The 19,735-nt window shown below is 46.2% G+C and overlaps 1 protein-coding gene across 1 annotated transcript in view; it reads right to left on the reverse strand.

The window, feature by feature from the left end:
- LOC126263679 (visual pigment-like receptor peropsin) overlaps positions 1–19,735 on the reverse strand; it is a 152,978-nt gene that overhangs the window by 23,184 nt on the left and 110,059 nt on the right. Inside the window, exons 6-7 of the mRNA XM_049960801.1 lie at positions 19,333–19,429; positions 5,720–5,845 (exon numbers count right to left, since the gene is read on the reverse strand). Coding sequence (XP_049816758.1) covers positions 5,720–5,845; positions 19,333–19,429 — 223 coding nt within the window. The remainder of the gene's footprint in view (positions 1–5,719; positions 5,846–19,332; positions 19,430–19,735) is intronic.

Here is a 19,735-nt window from a genome sequence, read left to right on the forward strand (position 1 = left end):
GAAGGGGAAACTTTATTGACACATTCCTGGGGTCAGATACATCACATGATCACACTGACAGAACCACAGGCACATAGACACAGGCAACAGAGCATGCACAATGTCGGCACTAGTACAGTGTATATCCACCTTTCGCAGCAATGCAGGCTGCTATTCTCCCATGGAGACGATCGTAGAGATGCTGGATGTAGTCCTGTGGAACGAACGGCTTGCCATGCCATTTCCACCTGGCGCCTCAGTTGGACCAGCGTTCGTGCTGGACGTGCAGACCGCGTGAGACGACGCTTCATCCAGTCCCAAACATGCTCAATGGGGGACAGATCCGGAGATCTTGCTGGCCAGGGTAGTTGACTTACACCTTCTAGAGCACGTTGGGTGGCACTGGATACATGCGGACGTGCATTGTCCTGTTGGAACAGCAAGTTCCCTTGCCGGTCTAGGAATGGTAGAACGATGGGTTCGATGACGGTTTGGATGTACCGTGCACTATTCAGTGTCCCCTCGACGATCACCAGTGGTGTACGGCCAGTGTAGGAGATCGCTCCCCACACCATGATGCCGGGTGTTGGCCCTGTGTGCCTCGGTCGTATGCAGTCCTGATTGTGGCGCTCACCTGCACGGCGCCAAACACGCATACGACCATCATTGGCACCAAGGCAGAAGCGACTCTCATCGCTGAAGACGACACGTCTCCATTCGTCCCTCCATTCACGCCTGTCGCGACACCACTGGGGGCGGGCTGCACGATGTTAGGGCGTGAGCGGAAGACGGCCTAACGGTGTGCGGGACCGTAGCCCAGCTTCATGGAGACGGTTGCGAATGGTCCTCGCCGATACCCCAGGAGCAACAGTGTCCCTAATTTGCTGGGAAGTGGCGGTGCGGTCCCCTACGGCACTGCGTAGGATCCTACGGTCTTGGCGTGCATCCGTGAGTCGCTGCGGTCCGGTCCCAGGTCGACGGGCACGTGCACCTTCCGCCGACCACTGGCGACAACATCGATGTACTGTGGAGACCTCACGCCCCACGTGTTGAGCAATTCGGCGGTACGTCCACCCGGCCTCCCGCATGCCCACTATACGCCCTCGCTCAAAGTCCGTCAACTGCACATACGGTTCACGTCCACGCTGTCGCGGCATGCTACCAGTGTTAAAGACTGCGATGGAGCTCCGTATGCCACGGCAAACTGGCTGACACTGACGGCAGCGGTGCACAAATGCTGCGCAGCTAGCGCCATTCGACGGCCAACACCGCGGTTCCTGGTGTGTCCGCTGTGCCGTGCGTGTGATCATTGCTTGCACAGCCCTCTCGCAGTGTCCGGAGCAAGTATGGTGGGTCTGACACATGGTGTCAATATGTTGTTTTTTTCCATTTCCAGGAGTGTATTATACGCGACAAAATAACTTCACTGTCATACTCAACTTCGACCTCAATAGAGACGATATTTTTGTCAACTGCAATTAACACTCCGCCTCCTATGGCCACTGATCTGTCTTTCCGATATACGTTTCACGACTTGCTAAATATCTCAGGGCTTTCCACTTCGGGTTTCAGCCAGCTCTCTATCCCAAGAATAATTTGAACGTGAGAAATTTCCTGTAGGGCAGTAAATTATTACGAATACTTTGACAGTTTACTGATAAAATTTGGACAGTTGAAGTGTCGTTATTCTCAAGGCTGTCTGACTTCCCGTGCTGCGTATTGACTGGCGAATGTTCAACAGAGCACCTCAAACTACCGTATACCTAAAAAACCCTTTCGTGCACTCCACAAGTTCTCTGCTACCTGAGTAGCTGCTTCCTTTGTGTAGTGCACCCCTGACCTTCCAAGGGGAGTCGTACAAATCCCTAGGCGATAACGCAGGTCTAGAAATCTGCAGACAAGACCGTCACAGAGTCGACGAATGCTTTGGTTGAGACCCTCCACTCGGCTCCAAATCAAAGATCCCCGATCAGCTCTGGGAATAATGCAGCAAATTGTGAGCCCTACTTGCAACCCGCGCACTAGGCCATCAGTCTTCACCACTTCCGCCAGCCGCCTGTATGAACTGAGGGTGGTCTCAGAACCCATGCAATAGGCGTCGTTGGTGTCGACGTGAGCCACAACTTGCAGATGACTGCACCCTGCACGCTCGGCAGCCATAGGTAAGGCAGCCTTAACCTTCACGCGCTCGCGCGGGCGGTGAAGTGACCGCCTTTTTGCAACTTCGCGCCATACTTACTCCACAAAGGTAACGAGGCGGCGGGAGGGACATGTATTCTCTAGTTGCACCTTTTTCCGACAGATGCTGCTGGAAGTTCGCCCAAGTCGCACCTCTCTGCCTCTCAGGACAAGTTCAAATAGGTCCGAACACGTTCGGCGGTCAGTTTACCGCCTTGCGAGCGCTTACGGCACTTACAAAAACGGTCAGTTACCGCCTTGTGAGCGCTTACGAGACTTTGTTCTACTCGTCTACTTCGGAATGTAAGTATTTCTTTTTGTAATTCCCCTATAATTCCTCAATTTTATAGACTCTTCCAATTCTCTAGTGAATTTGCATGTGCTTCAGAATTTCAACATCAAGAAGAACACAAAGGTGGCCTGCATGTATATTTTTCCGCTTACTTGACTTGGCAGGAATAAATTCCTTAGGCATTTTTCAATTCAACACAGGTAATATGAAAGAAAAAACGAGAAGACAATTCTTACATGCGTTATCTTTGGAACTGATGAGCGAAAACCTGAAAGAAAGAGCTAAATTGAAGCATTTACCAAAAAATTTGTTAGTATTTTTGGAAAATTACAGAGAGAGTGACGTAGTTTATCCAGCTGTATCAACCCCTACAAGGAGAGGAATATGTTATTTGTATGGCTCAAAAAAGAATATAAAAACAAAGCGAGAATGCGGTGAATGTGGAAGAAACGTCTGTCTACGACATTCAACCACGACAGTTACGTGCAATAATTGTTGTCAGCCTCAAAATGAAAATGAAATGCATACAGACTGATCAGCATTTTTCATCTGACAGAAATGTTTGTGGCGTTTTCAATCAAAAATTCTTTTTTCAAAGCAAAATTAGCTTTTCTTGTGACGAGTAAGACAGTGAATAATTCTAGTCTTACGTATTACATTATATAGTCCCAAAAGATTACAATTAAAAAAAAATGTTCTTATATTTCATTTGGGTATTTGGCTTCCTTTTTGCATTCCATTGTATATTTTATAGTTAAATAAATAATTTTGATTACAAATGTGTTTGCAATATTGTGTGAGATATCCTCTGTCGATATTTTATGGAAATATGACCTTTAAAAACGGAAAACCTCAAGAGATTGAAGAAAACTCTCGGGCGGTCGGCCGGCCGCCTGCGCGAGCTCTCGCGTGACTGTTCCTAGCGCGAGCGCATGAAGGTTAACATTGTCTTTCATGTCCTTTCATTTCTTCTCTTTCACGATTCTTCCAGGACAACTTTTTACAAATAGAAATACTTTGTTTTGTGTGTCTTGAATTCAAAATATTTTCTGCATACTCGTTTCCCGTGTGAATCACGTTGAGAGAGAATCGGAAATGTCTTACTTCTGAATGTTGTTAGCGGACCTTCCAAATTATAACGACATTTCACTGCTAACGACGTGTACACGTGTAGGGAAAAGGCTTTGATAGGACCTTCAACAGCATTTAAGGCAAGCACTTTTTCGACACCGTCCCAACGTGGGTTCAATGCACAGTATATAAAGAAAATATAGTGCATTCAAGATTAAACATGAAATAAAACTGTAAGCATCTGGGCTATATGACTCAAAACTGAAGAACTAAAGTGGAAAGGAAGACTGGTTGTGCTAGCGCTGCGGTAATATTCTTTTATTTATTATATGATACAAAACTTATTTTACAACAGCAGCTTGATTTTGCCAACTTAGCTCCGTGCAGGGTCCGGACCCTTGAGAGACTTGGGCCCTACATGAGGCGCTTAGGCCCCGGAAATCCCCCCTCTCGTGTGGCCTGATAAAAAGATGAGGATTGGGTATTCTAATGGCATGTAATTACTACTCAGGCATCAGAGTAGCTACCCTATCTTGAGTGGTTACCGATGGATCGTTTGAGGTACAATCAGTTTTGTGTACTTATTGCCAAATTTTGTTATGGGGACATGGAACATCTTCCATCTCACCAAACTAGTTGTATAAAAACATACACTACTGGCCATTAAAATTGCTACACCAAGAAGAAATGCAGATGATAAACGGGTATTCATTGGACAAATATATTATACTAGAACTGACATGTGATTACATTTTCACGCAATTTGGGTGCATAGATCCTGAGAAATCAGTGCCCAGAACAACCACCTCTGGTCGTAATAACGGCCTTGATACTCCTGCGCATTAAGTCAAACAGAGCTTGGATGGCGTGTACAGGTACAGCTGCCCATGCAGTTTCAACACGATTCCACAGTTCATCAAGAGTAGTGACTGGCGTATTGTGACGAGCCAGTTGCTCGGTCACCATTGACCAGACGTTTTCAGTTGGTGAGAGATCTGGAGAATGTGCTGGCCAGGGCAGCAGTTGAACTTTTCTGTATCCAGAAAAGCCCGTACAGGACCTGCAACATGCGATCGTGAATTATCCTGCTGAAATGTAGGTTTTAGCAGGGATCGAATGAAGGGTAGAGCCACGGGTCGTAACACATCTGAAATGTAACATTCACTGTTCAAAGTGCACTCAATGCGAACAAGAGGTGACCGAGACGTGTAACCAATGGCACCCCGTACCATCACGCCGTGTGATACGCCAGTATGGCGTTGACAAATACACGCTTCCAATGCGCGTTCACCACGATGTCGCCAAACACGGATGCGACCATCATGATGCTGTAAACAGAACCTGGATTCATCCGAAAAAATGACGTTTTGCCATTCGAGCACCCAGGTTCGTCGTTGAGCACACCATCGCTGGCGCTCCTGTCTGTGATGCAGCGTCTCCGAGCTGATAGTCCATGCTGCTGCAAATGTCGTCGAACTGTTCGTGCAGATGGTTGTTGTCTTGCAAACGTCCCCATCTGTTGACTCAGGGATCGAGACGTGGCTGCACGATCCGTTACAGCCATGCGGATAAGATGCCTGTCATCTCGACCGGTAGTGATACGAGGCCGTTGGGATCCAGCACGGCGTTCCGTATTACCCTCCTGAACCTACCGATTCCATATTCTGCTAACAGTCATTGGATCTCGACCGACGCGAGCAGGTATGTCGCGATACGATAAACCGCAATCGCGATAGGCCACAATCCGACCTTTATCAAAGTCGGAAACGTGATGGTACGCATTTCTCCTCCTTACACGAGGCATCACGACAACGTTTCACCAGGCAACGCCGGCCAACTGCTGTTTGTGTAAGAGAAGTCGGTTGGAAACTTTCCTCATGTCAGCCCGTTGTAGGTGTCGCTACCGGCGCCAACCTTGTGTGAATGCTTTGAAAAGCTAATCATTTGCATATCACAGCATCTTCTTCCTGTCGGTTAAATTTCGCGTCTGTAGCACGTCATCTTCGTGGTGTAGCAATTTTAATGGCCAGTAGTGTAGTAATTTCAGAAATCTTGCCCTCCTCTTCGACAAATTTTTGCAGTTACCCACGCTCATATCCAACAATAAATGCAAGCGTAAGGAGGAATCAATTCAGATTTAGGTTAGTGCACTTAGCATGTGATCCTTGTAAGACAATCGCGTCACTGTAGAAGACGTACCTCAGAGCAGAGGGGAGCGATCATAATGAGCAGGGGCAGAGGCGAAGCGTCTGTTAGTGACATCAGCTGCAAGAGGATCTGTGGTGCGTGGAACAGCTCCAGCGATGCTACCAGCCAGGCAACCGTCTGCAAGGAAGCAGATATACAACTTCTTCACACCAAACATTACAATCATTAATCTCAAGAAGGCAATTTTAACAAATAAAACTAGCCTACCGCTATCAGAAATGCCATTAGTTGTCATATGCTGAACAATATCCTTCACCTACATCTACAGTTATGCTCCACAACCAACTCAGAGGTGTGTGGCGTGCTTACCACTGTCACTTCTCCCTTTTCCACTTACAGTCACGAATTGGGCACAGCAAGAACGACACTTGGTAAACATGTCTTTGAGTCAAATATTTCTAATTATACGAGGTGGGACAATAAAGTAATGAGACTGATTTTCTTTGCAAGATGTGGCAACCCTGCAGGCTTGCGTAGGCACAATATCTTTGACCTTGGTCTATAAGCTGCTTCTAGTCCAATGGCACATCGATGCAACTGCTCAGTCGTGAGTTGTGCTGTAATAAGTTAAGACGTGTTTGAGTCTCTCATCGTGGAAATGGAACCGCATAATATTACGCAACTGTGTGTCATTTCTTTTTGCGTTAAATTGGGTTAAAACGTGACGACAACTTATGGTAAGCTTCATAAGGCTTTTGGAGAGGAGGTTATGTCAAGAGGTCAAGTTTTACTTAGCATATAATGTTTAGTGAAGGCAGAACGAATGTTGACGATGAAGACCGCAGTGGACGATAATCAACCTCACGGACGGATGTCAACTTGGCCAGGGTGTGTGAACTCGTACGATCTGACCGAAGATTATCTGTGAAAATAATTGCAGAAGAACTGAACATCAATCGAGAAACTGTTTGTCTAACAATAACTGAAGATCTTGGTATGAGAAAGATTTGTGCAAAAAAGGTCCCCAAAAATATCCACCACAACAGAGAGAAACACGGGAAAATGTGGCAGCCGATCTGTTACAGCAAACGGAAATCAATCCAGAACTGATGAGCCGTGTTATCGCTGTTGATGAAAGTTGTTTTTTTTTTTTTTTTGTCCAGAGACAAAACGCCAAAGTTCGCAATGGTGCTCAGAGGAATCAGCCAGACCAAAAAAAACTCGCATGTCAAAGTCAAAAGTGAAATGCATGCTTGTGTGCTTCTTTGATTCCGAGGGAATTGTTCATAAAGATTAGGTGCCTCCTGGACAAACAGTTAACCAATATTATACAAAGAAATTTTAGAAAGACTTCGTAAAAGATTTCTTCGTGTCCATGCCAACATTGCCGATAGTTGGATTCTGCATCACGGAAATGCGCCATCCCATTCAGCTCTGTCAGTACAGCAATTTTTAACCTCAAAACAAATTTCAGTGCTACCACAGCCACCTTATTCACCAGATATCGCTCCGTGCGACTTTTTTCTATTTCCAAAGGTCAAAACGGCGGTCAAGGGACATCATTTCAAACAACACAAGATGCCCAAAAAGCTGTGACGAGGGTCTTGGAGGATATTACAGAAGATGAGTTCCAGAAGTGTTACCATCAATGGCAGAAGCGCTGGAAAAAGTGTGTGCAATCAGAAGGGAACTACTTTGAAGGAGACAACACTAAACTTGACTAAAACGGTAAGCAACATTTTTTTTTCACATCAGTCTCACTACTTTATTGTCGCACCTCGTTCTTTTATGGTTTTTGCGCCTGATGTACGTAGGAGGAAGAAATATATTGATCAACTAACTCTTCTCACAAAATTTTAAAAGGGAAATACAGTGTGATGCATAACGCCTCTGTTGTGATGTCTGCCACTGCAGTTGAATGAGCGTGTCTTACCAAACGAACTTGTGGTGTGGTGTCCTTTTTGATGAGGGCCCCAGATAGAAGAGTAATATTCGAGAATCGGTCGAAAATGAGCTGTATGAGCTATATCCTTCGTGTTTGTATTATACACTACGTGATCAAAAGTATCCAGACACATGACTGAAAATGACTTACAAGTTCGTGGAGCCCTCCATCGGCAATGCTGGAATTCAGTATGGTGTTAGCCCACCCTTAGCCTTGATGACAGCTTCCAGTCTTGCAGGCATACTTTCAATCAGGTGCTGGAAGGTTTCTTGGGGAATGGCAGCCCATTCTTTACAGTGCTGCACTGAGGAGAGGTATCGATGTCGGTCGATGAGACCTGGCACGAAGTGGGCGTTCCAAAACATCCCAAAGGTGTTCTATAGGATTGAGGTCAGGTCTCTGTGCAGGGCAGTCTATTACATGGATGTTATTGTCGTGTAACCACTCCGCCACAGGCAGTGCGTTATGAACAGGTGCTCGATCGTGTTGAAAGACGCAATCGCAATCCCCGAATTGCTCTTCAACACTGCGAAGCAAGAAGTTGCTTAAAACATCAATGTGGGCCTGTACTGTGGTAGTGCCACGCAAAACAACAAGGGGTGCGAGTCCCCTCCATGAAAAACGCGACCTCACATAACACCACCGCCTCCGAATTTTACTGTTCGCACTACACATGCTGGCAGATGACTTTCACCGGGCATTTGCCATATCTACACCCTGCCATTGGATAGCCACATTGTGTACCGTGATTCGTCACTCCACACAACGTTTTTCCACTGTTCAATCGTCCAATGTTTACGCTTCTTACACCAAGCGAAGTGTCCTTTGGCATTTACCGGCGTGATGTGTGGTTTATGGGGAGTCGCTCGACCTTGAAATCCAAGTTTTCTCACCTCCCGCCAAACTGTCATAGTACCTGCAGTGGATCCTGGTACAGTTTGGAATTCCTGTGTGATGGTCCGAATAGATGACTGCATATTACACATTACGACGCTCTTCATCTGTCGGCGGTCTCTGTCAGTCAACAAACGAGGTCGGCCTGTACGCTTTTGTTTTGTACGTGTCCCTTCACGTTTCCACTACCACATCGGAAACAGTGGACCTAGGAGTGTGGAAATCTCGCTTACAGACGTATGACTCAAGTGACACCTAGTCACCTGACGACGTTCGGAGTCCGTGAGTTCCGCGGAGCGCCCCATTCTGCTCTCACACGCGGTCACTGAGGTCGTTGCTACGCAGTACCTGGCAATAGGTGGCAGCACAATGCACCTAATATGAAACATGTATGTTTTCGGGGGTGTCCGGATACTTTTGATGATGTAGTGTTGTTTCTGAAGATTCTTCCAGTGAATCTCAGTCTGGGATCTGCCTTTTTTGCGATTAGTTTTATGTGGTTATCCGCTCCCTATGCATACGCCCAAATATTTAACCGTTTCGCGATGTAGCTCGAGCCTCAGTTGGGCACTGGCCCAAAAACAGAGTCCGAGTGAGACACGGGCTACATTGGGGAAGTGTTAACTGTGTAACTGCTTCCAATGATTGTTCTGCGATTATGTTATCATTCAGTGGCAGGTCTTTCCGCCTAGTTGTGTGTAATAAGTTAGATATGTTCATCGTAAGGGCCAATGGCTAATCTCTTCACCAAGCGTTGATCCTTTGCAGGTCTTCCTGAAGTTCGCTACAGTTACCGAGCAGTGTGATTTCTCTGTATGCAACAGCAGAATCTGTGAACTGTTTGCCGGCCGAAGTGGCCGTGCGGTTAAAGGCGCTGCAGTCTGGAACCGCAAGACCGCTACGGTCGCAGGTTCGAATCCTGCCTCGGGCATGGATGTTTGTGATGTCCTTAGGTTAGTTAGGTTTAACTAGTTCTAAGTTCTAGGGGACTAATGACCTCAGCAGTTGAGTCCCATAGTGCTCAGAGCCATTTTTTTGTGAACTGTTTCATGCGTCTTGGGGATTCCGAGGTTATCCACTATTTTCATCTTTTATATGTGTAGTATGTGTAGTGAATAGTAATAGTCCTATAATATTCCCTGGTGGGGGGGGGGGGGTACTGAAGATTTCCGTCTGTCGAGAATCATGTGCGTGTTGTACTTGCTAGGAACTCTTAAGTTCAGGTGCATAGCTAATATGATGTTCTGAACGCTCAATTTTTTTTTTCGTCAACTAGGTGACTGTGCAGAATTTTATCGAATATCGTCAGAAAAATAACGTCACATCAGCCACGACATCGGTATTTACTATCTTCTGGGTCTCACTAGTGCCAGGTTTCATACCACTGCTCTTGTCATGGGAAGAGATGACACCAATAACACCACCAAACTATTTAAGGACTCGAACTTTCATGTATAAAACAGTTTGAAATGCTCCGTTTTAAAAAACGCTAGTTTTTGACGCAGCTCAATTTTTAATGCGTCACATCTTCTGAACTATGTGTCGTACAATGATGTATGTAAGTGTGCAGGTACATGCAGTGGTATGTCCGGATGGTAACTGCAAAATGTGTGGCGAATAGAGTTGGTATAAAGAAGTAATTCATTAAAGCATCTTGCGCTTTGTTGAAATTTCAGTGCATGAACAGCGAAAATAAAGCACAAGATAAACATTTTTCCTCTCTTTATTTTCTGGGTCAGCGAAAAATCTTTTCAAAGATTTGAAATTATATGTGATGTTTCTTGGAAGTCGCTAGATGCTCTCATTCTCAAATACTGAGTAAATATAAAATTTTAAAAAGCATTCTGTAATTGGAGGACAGCGATCGGTAAAAATGCTAAAAATCAAATAAAAACAGACTGTATAGCGTTTTCAGATTTTTTTTATTTGTTAGCAGCTGCTTTCGACCCTTCCCTAAGACCGTCTTCAGAGTTTTCCCCGCCATTATGGCTGCTGGTGGTGGCAGACGGAGCGCGATCCATCTACATCATACTCCGCAAGCCACATAATGGTGTGTGGCGGAGGGTACTTTCGGTACCACTATCTGATCCCTCCAAGCCTGTTCCACTTGCGAAAATTGAGTAGGAAGAATGATTGTCGGTAAGCCTCTGTATTGGCACTAATGTCTCGAATTTTTTCCTCGTGGTCAATTCGCGAGATGTATGTGGGGGAAGTAATATGTTGTCCGACTCCTTCTGAAAACTGCTGTCCCGAAATTTCAATAGTAAATTTCTCCGTGATGCACAACACCTCTCCTGTAACGTCTGCCAGTGGAATTTGCTTAACATCTCTGTAACGCACTCTCGCCAACTAAGCGATCCCGTGACGAAACGCGCCGCTCTTCGTCGGATCTTCTCTATCTCCTCTATCAGTCCTGCCTGGTAGGGATCCCAGATAGATGAACAACATTGAAGAATCGGACGAACAAGCGCCTTATAGGCCACTCCCTTCGTGGATGAGTTATATTTCCTTAAGATTCTTCCTATGAATGTGAGTCAGGTGTCTGCTTTTCCCAATTTCTGTTTTATACGGTCATTCTACTTAAGGTCGCTCTGGATAGTTACGCCTAGATATTTTACAGCAGACGCTGTCTCCCGCAGTTTGTAATCAATAGTGTAGCTGTACGGTAGTGGATTTCTTTTCCTATGTATGCGCAATATGTTACATTTATTTACGTTCAGGGTCAAATGCCAGAGCCTGCACCAGTCATCAATTCTCTGTAGGTCGTTCTGCAAATTCTTACAATCTTCAGGCGTTGCTACTGTGGCAAATGTATCATCTGCGAATAGTCTTAAAGAGCATGCGACACTTTTTACTAGATCATTTATATTATTGTGCCGGCCGGAGTGGCCGAGCGGTTGTAGGCGCTACAGTCTGGAACCGCGCGACCGCTTACTTCTGTTTTAATCCCGTCTATAGCGCCACGGTCGCAGGTTCGAATCCTGCCTCGGGCATGGATGTGTGTGATGTCCTTAGGTTAGTTAGGTTTAAGTAGTTCTAAGTTCTAGGGGATTGATGACCTCAGAAGTTAAGTCCCATAGTGCTCAGAGCCATTTGAACCATTTGATATACACTCCTGGAAATGGAAAAAAGAACACATTGACACCGGTGTGTCAGACCCACCATACTTGCTCCGGACACTGCGAGAGGGCTGTACAAGCAATGATCACACGCACGGACACACCAGAACCGCGGTGTTGGCCGTCGAATGGCGCTAGCTGCGCAGCATTTGTGCACCGCTGCCGTCAGTGTCAGCCAGTTTGCCGTGGCATACGGAGCTCCATCGCAGTGTTTAACACTGGTAGCATGCCGCGACAGCGTGGACGTGAACCGTATGTGCAGTTGACGGACTTTGAGCGAGGGCGTATAGTGGGCATGCGGGAGGCCGGGTGGACGTACCGCCGAATTGCTCAACACGTGGGGCGTGAGGTCTCCACAGTACATCGATGTTGTCGCCAGTGGTCGGCGGAAGGTGCACGTGCCCGTCGACCTGGGACCGGTCCGCAGCGACGCACGGATGCACGCCAAGACCGTAGGATCCTACGCAGTGCCGTAGGGGACCGCACCGCCACTTCCCAGCAAATTAGGGACACTGTTGCTCCTGGGGTATCGGCGAGGACCATTCGCAACCGTCTCCATGAAGCTGGGCTACGGTCCCGCACACCGTTAGGCCGTCTTCCGCTCACGCCCCAACATCGTGCAGCCCGCCTCCAGTGGTGTCGCGACAGGCGTGAATGGAGGGACGAATGGAGACGTGTCGTCTTCAGCGATGAGAGTCGCTTCTGCCTTGGTGCCAATGATGGTCGTATGCGTGTTTGGCGCCGTGCAGGTGAGCGCCACAATCAGGACTGCATACGACCGAGGCACACAGGGCCAACACCCGGCATCATGGTGTGGGGAGCGATCTCCTACACTGGCCGTACACCACTGGTGATCGTCGAGGGGACACTGAATAGTGCACGGTACATCCAAACCGTCATCGAACCCATCGTTCTACCACTCCTAGACCGGCAAGGGAACTTGCTGTTCCAACAGGACAATGCACGTCCGCATGTATCCCGTGCCACCCAACGTGCTCTAGAAGGTGTAAGTCAACTACCCTGGCCAGCAAGATCTCCGGATCTGTCCCCCATTGAGCATGTTTGGGACTGGATGAAGCGTCGTCACACGCGGTCTGCACGTCCAGCACGAACGCTGGTCCAACTGAGGCGCCAGGTGGAAATGGCATGGCAAGCCGTTCCACAGGACTACATCCAGCATCTCTACGATCGTCTCCATGGGAGAATAGCAGCCTGCATTGCTGCGAAAGGTGGATATACACTGTACTAGTGCCGACATTGTGCATGCTCTGTTGCCTGTGTCTATGTGCCTGTGGTTCTGTCAGTGTGATCATGTGATGTATCTGACCCCAGGAATGTGTCAATAAAGTTTCCCCTTCCTGGGACAATGAATTCACGGTGTTCTTATTTCAATTTCCAGGAGTGTATTATTGTAAACAACAACGTCCTGTCACACTTCCCTGTGATACTCCGGATATCACCTTTACATCTGTCGATTTAGTTCCGTTAAGAGCGACGTGTTGAGTTCCTGAATCCAATCGCAGGTCTGCTGCGATACTACGTAAGCTCAAATTTTTTTCATTAAAAGGCAATGCGGGACGGTGTCAAATGCCTCACTGAAATCAAGGAACACGGCATCAACCTGAGCGCCGTTGTCCACTGCGCTGTGGCTCTTATGGAGGAACAGAGCAAGCTGAGTTTCGCAGGATCTCTGTTTGCGGAATCCATGTATGATTTTTATAGAGGAGATGTTCACTTCCCAAAAACGTCATAATTCTCGACCATAAAACATGTTCCATAATTCTACAACAGATTGAAGGCAACGATGTAGGTCTACAATTGTGTGGATCTGTCTTCTGGCATTTCTTAAAAACGGGAATGACCTGCGGTTTTCTCCAGTCTTTAGGTATCTTTCGTTGCCCATGTGATCTACGATAAATTACTGCCGGAAGGGGAGCAAGGTCTTTCGCATAATCTTTATACAATCTTATAGGTATCTCATCTGGTGCTGAAGCCTTCCCGCTACTAAGAGATTGTAGCTGCTTTTCAATTCTGCGTCCGTTTATCTCTGTATCTGCCATTTTGATGTTTGTACGGCGATTGAAAGGAGGGACAGTGTTACGATCCTCCGCGGTGAAACAACTTCGGAAGACCGAATTTAGTATTTCGGCCTTCTCTCTATCTTCCGTTTTGGTGCTGGTGTGGTCGCTGAGAGAGTGAACAGATGATTTTAACCAACTTACTGATTTTACATACGACCAAAATCTCTTAGGGTTTTTGCTCAGGTCGGTAGACAATGTCTTACTTTCAAAATCATCGAACGCTTCTCTCATTGCTCTCCTTAAGCTCATTTTCGCTTCGTTCAGCTTTTGTTTGTCAGCTAGGTTTTTACTTCTCTTGAATCTGAGATGAAGTGCTCTTTGTTTACGTAGCGCTTTTCTAACACGGCTATTAAACCATGGTGGATCTTTCCATCCCTTAAAACCTTGCTCGGAACCTACTTGTCTAGGGCATATTGAACGACGCCTTTAAATTTTTCCATTTGTTCTCCACATCTTCGTCCTCATCACCGAATATGCGATGCTGACTGCCGAAATATTCTGAAATTTGTATCCTGTCACCCTTGTGAGCAAATATATCTACCTACCTTTCTTAACATTCCTTGTAGGACCCGTCGTCATAGATGCTGTCACAGCTTTATGATCACTGATATCTTCCTCTGCGTTAACTGATTCGATAAGTTCCGGTCTGTTTGTTGCAAGGGAGTCTAACACGTTACCCTCACGAGTTGGTTCACTAACTATCTGCTCAATGTAATTTTCAGATAAGACATCCAGAACAATGCCACACGATTCCCTCTGGCACCAGTTTTCATGGCATAACACTCCCAATCTATATCCGGCAATTTGAAGTCACTCCCTATTACAATGGCATGATCACGAAAATTAGTAATGATATTCTGCAAGTTCTGTCTGAAGCGGTCTGCAACCACAGACCCTGACGCAGTTGGTCTATAAAAGCATTCGATCACCATTTTTGACCGTTCTTTGATACTCAATTTCACCCAGATTAATTCATATTCGGAATCATTGATAGCCTCGCTAGATTTTATCAAATTTTTTACTGCAATAAACACGCCGCCACCATTGGCGACTAACTTAGGCTTTCGATAAACGTTCCAACCTGAACTTAGTATTTCGTTGTCATTGACGTCTGGTTTCAACCAGCTTTCTGTTCCCAATACTATCTGTGTATTATAACCTTCTGTGAGCGATACTAATTCTGGGTCCTTTCCTTGGATGCTCCTCCAGTTTACTAAAGTCATATTAATCTTTTCTATCTCTGATCAGCGAGGACCAAGATTCTCTGAGGTCGCTGTGGCTGATTTAACAGGCAAATCGTCTTTGATCCCAATTGAGGGGTTCTCTAACATAAAAAAGCCCCATGTGCACACCATACGTACTCCGCTACGCTAGTAGCCGCTTCCTGCGTGTAGAGCACGGTTGACCTATTGAGGGGAACCCTACAATTCTGCACCTGATAGCGGAGGTCGGGAAATTCGCATCTGATACCGTCGCAGATTCGTCTGAGCCTCTGGTTTAGACCTTCCAATCTGCTCCAAAGCAGATGACCGCGATCAATCTTGGGTATGATGCTACAAACAGACAGCTTAGCCTGCACCCCGCGTGCATTGCTAGCTGCCTTCACCAAAGCAGCCAGCCGCCAAAAGGAGCCGAAGATGGTTCAAAATGGTTCAAATGGCTCTGAGCACTACGGGACTTAACATCTGTGGTCATCAGTCCCCTAGAACTTAGAAATACTTAAACCTAACTAACCTAAGGACATCACACACATCCATCCCCGAGGCAGGATTCGAACCTGCGACCGTAGCGGTCGCGCGGTTCCAGACTGAAGCGCCTAGAACCGCACGGCCACACCGGCCGGCCCGAAGATGGTCTCAGAACCCAAGCGGCCGGCGTCATTCGCGCCGACATGTGCCACTACATGCAGCTGGTTACATCCAGTGCACTCGATAGCCGCCGGCAGGGCCTCCTCCACATCACGGATGAGACCTCCCGGCGAACGTACCGAATGCACACTGAAATTCTTTCACGCTTTACCTGCTATCTCCCTGAGGGGTTCCATCACCCGCCTAACATTGGAGCTCCCAGTGATTAGCATACCCACCCTCTGTACTTGTCCGGACTGGGCAGGAAAATCGACCGCTGGCCGGAGAGGCATCCCTTGCTGGCTCACAGTTATCATCAACACTGGGTAGCACCTCGTACCTTTTGCTAAGACGTAGGGAGCCAGCCGCATGGCCTGCTCCCTCCCTTGCCTTCCCAGTGACACACGAACCCACTACTGTCTGCCACCCACTCTGGAGTGAGGACAGACTGCTCAGATATTGCGTATCAGAAGCCGCAGCTATGTCCTGGTCACCAGGGGATTCCAGAGGCACCAAAGGGGTCGCAGTTCTTGTCACTGGCTCCCCGATGTCACCGCAACGTTGAACATTAGCTAGAAGCTTGTCGATGGTAGCCAACGCAGCTTCCAGCTATTTACGGACAGCAGCTAACTCTCCTTGTATCCGCTCACAACAAGCACAGTCACTAGCCATATCGTACTGTGTATAAAATAGATATAAGGTCTCAAATGGCGCTACTGAGTTTGAAAATATACCAAAGGAGAATAGAGTAATACTAACAGTTGCTGTGTAAATTTCTGACTGTACTCTGAGACTGCAAGCTATTAGAATTGACAACCTTACTTCTACAGATCTCGCTCCGTCTGCCGCCACCAGCAGCCATAAGGTGGGAAAAAGCCTGAAGATGGTCTCAGAAAGGGCCGAAACTGGTTGCTCACAAAAAATCTGAAAACGCGATCGAGACTGTTTTTACTTGACTTTTGAATGAATGTAGCATGGGTAATTTGCGCTCTGTGAGTTGCGGTGTCTCACGATATACACACACTTTCTAATTGTAATACTTACCGTACTAAACCTGTTAATTAATAGGTCGTGACAGCAGTTAAAAAAAAAGTGGTTCAAATGGCTCTGAGCACTATGGGACTTAACATCTATGGTCATCAGTCCCCTAGAACTTAGAACTACTTAAACCTAACTAACCTAAGGACATCACACAACACCCAGGATTTTAAATTTTTAGTTTTGGCCAATTATAGTAAATAATGTAAATCAAAGGTAGCCTGCAATTGGGGCTATGCATCAGGTTAGCCATTTAGTAATATAAGAGTGCATTAAAAAGAATCATCAGATTTGGCATGTCTATATTTCTGAAATTAATAAACATATACAATGAATTTTGTTGTTTGATGAACAGGAAACTCAAAAGTTTTTTTTTTCATACATTTTCATAGGTGTTCAATATGCCCCCTTTGAGATGCACGGCGTATGTCAATGCGGTATTCAAATTATTCCCGCACTCCAGCGAACATGTCTTGCGTTGCAGCTTCCACAGCCGCTGTTAAGCGATGTCTCAGTTCATTCATTGTTGTTGGTGACAGAGACTCTTTTAAGCTGCTGCAAGAAATATTCACATGCAGCTAGGTCCGATGACTGCAATAATGTAAGGCTGAATCATTTGGTCGAGTGCGACCGATCCATCGTTCAGTAATCTTTCAGTTTAAAAATTTCCGCACTTCCAGATGCCAGTGTGGTAGTGCCCCTTCCTGTTCGTAAATGAAGTCGTTCGAATCAGTCTCCAATAGTGAGAAAAGAAACTTCTCAAGCATATCGAGATACGTGCTCCCTGTAACAGTGTTCTCGGCAAAGAAAAATTTACCATACACATTTTCCCGTGAAACTGCACAAAACACATTAACTTTTGGAGAGTTCCTCTCAGGTTGTACAACTTCACGTGGTTGTTACATACACCATTGTCTCGCATTATGACGGTTCACCTTTCCATTTAAGCGTGGAAGGAAACCGTCATCCTTCATCTTGCGAAGAACGAAGTTGCAGAACTCCACACGTTGTTGTTTGTCACCTTCACTAAAAGTCTGCAATAGCTGAATTTTGTACGGTTTCATGTGTGAACGTCGACGCAACACAAGCCAGACGGACCTCGGGGGCATGCTGAGCTGTCGAGCTGCACGGCGAACGGATTTGTGCGGACTCCTTGTGGAACTATGGCGGATGCGTTCGACGTCTTTGTCAGACACTCGGGGACAGCCCAGCGATTTGTCTTTACACGAAGAATCTGTTTCTCGGAATTGTTCATGCCATCGTCTAATGCTCTGTGCTGTAGAAGTATCCACACCATACCTAGTGCGAAAGTCACCCTGAACAGTTATTACAGACCCGCTCTGTGCAAAACATAGAACACAAAATGCTTTCTGTTGTTCCGACACCATTATTACTAAAGTGCGCGTCATTTATGACGGCGGCCGAGTTTAGGTTCGTTCTGCGCGTCTGACATCACAAAACACAGTCAGCCAATGAACAGAGAACGACGTTGCCAGAGCTCGACTGCAGTGCAGAGCACAGACAAGTGTCTTCAGTTTTAGAAACGTTCAGTCATAAATAAAGTAATTGAACGAAAGCAATGTCTTGATAGCAGACTTTCTTTTATAGAAAGGTTGGAAAAAACATTCTTTATACCAATTGCTTCATATTCTATTAATTAATTAAACCAAACAAGCAATAAGCCTCCTAATTCAGGCGATAGCAAGGAAAGGTGTTTGTATCGTTCTCACTAACCGCTTTTTCGCAATAAGGAACAGCGGTAATTGATTATTTCCTATTGTACTTCGACGAAACGTGAATAATTCATAATCATACCAACAATGTTTGTCGGTATTTCGCGTGATAGTTTAAAGACTTCCGGGAGATGTATTGAATGATGAACTGCGTTAGCGTAATGGTTAAAGTGTATGGCTGCTATAGTTCAATCCTTAATCGGTGCTTAATATTTTCGTTATTTAAAAACAATATCTAAGTGTCTTACTTCATGAATTTTATTCGTTTGAATGTAATTTTTTGAAATTTCTAGTGGCAACTAAAATCGACCATACGGAAAGTATAAGCTATAGACTTTTACCTCTGCAAACTCTTCAAAATTTCGTGCAATGGTTTACTACATCTAATGCTGCACAATAACTGCGTTGAACATCGAAACAAAATTAAGTCATTTATGGGGGGAAGGTATCAGTCAAGAAGATGTGTAAAAATCAAATTTTTGGGCCAAATAGTTTTTGTGAAATCGAATGATAAATTGTGTCAAAGCAGTCGAAACACCATGTGTCTGCACAGGCAAGCAGTGCAATAATGACAAAATCGTGCACATCGCGGAATGCGGGGAGCACGTCTCTGTAGCAGCGAAAGGGTTAATGCGGCCGTGGTGGCTTTACTTCGTAAACTGTGCGCTCCCCCCTAAACGTGAGTTTGCGAACTATACTATGGCGCTGCTTCTCTTCGCGCGTACAACTGGCAACGCAGCAATCTCCCGCGTCTGGGCGGGCATGCGCGAAACGCCAAGATAAAAGAATTGAACTATAGAACTGAAGTGGACGCGAACTGCTGCTACCTAGCGGGAACCGTGTAGAACTCGAGAGTTTGCTCTTTCCAACAGTACGTTGTTCACGCACATATCTCAAATAACATAATAGTTTTGATTTTTTTTAAATCGGATGATTCTTTTTGATACACTCTGTAGCATGTCTGGGGAAAGGGCGTATCGTGCAGAGAGAGTGGTCGCGTCGGTTACCTTGCAGAAGGAGCGCTGGTCGGCGGCGGCGGAGGCTGGCTCCTGGTGCAGGCACCAAGACTTGCCGGCACGCAGAGACCGCCACGAGCACGTCACGCTGCGAACACCAGCACACCGTCGTTACACGTCACCTGCAACACGTGCTACCAAACAGCACCGTAGCGCAGTGTTTACGAGAGTAGCTTCCGAGTAACGGTATAGGCAGTGTTGTTGTTGTGGTCTTCAGTCCTGAGACTACTTTGATGCAGCTCTCCATGCTACTCTATCCTGTGCAAGCTTCATCTCCCAGTACCTACTGCAACCTACATCCTTCTGAATCTGCTTCGTGTATTCATCTCTTGGTCTCCCTCTACGATTTTTAGCCTACACGCTGTCCTCCAATACTAAATTGGTGACCCCTTGA

Source organism: Schistocerca nitens, chromosome 6 (assembly GCF_023898315.1).
Source record: "Schistocerca nitens isolate TAMUIC-IGC-003100 chromosome 6, iqSchNite1.1, whole genome shotgun sequence".
Classification (NCBI taxonomy): Eukaryota; Metazoa; Arthropoda; class Insecta; order Orthoptera; family Acrididae; genus Schistocerca; species Schistocerca nitens.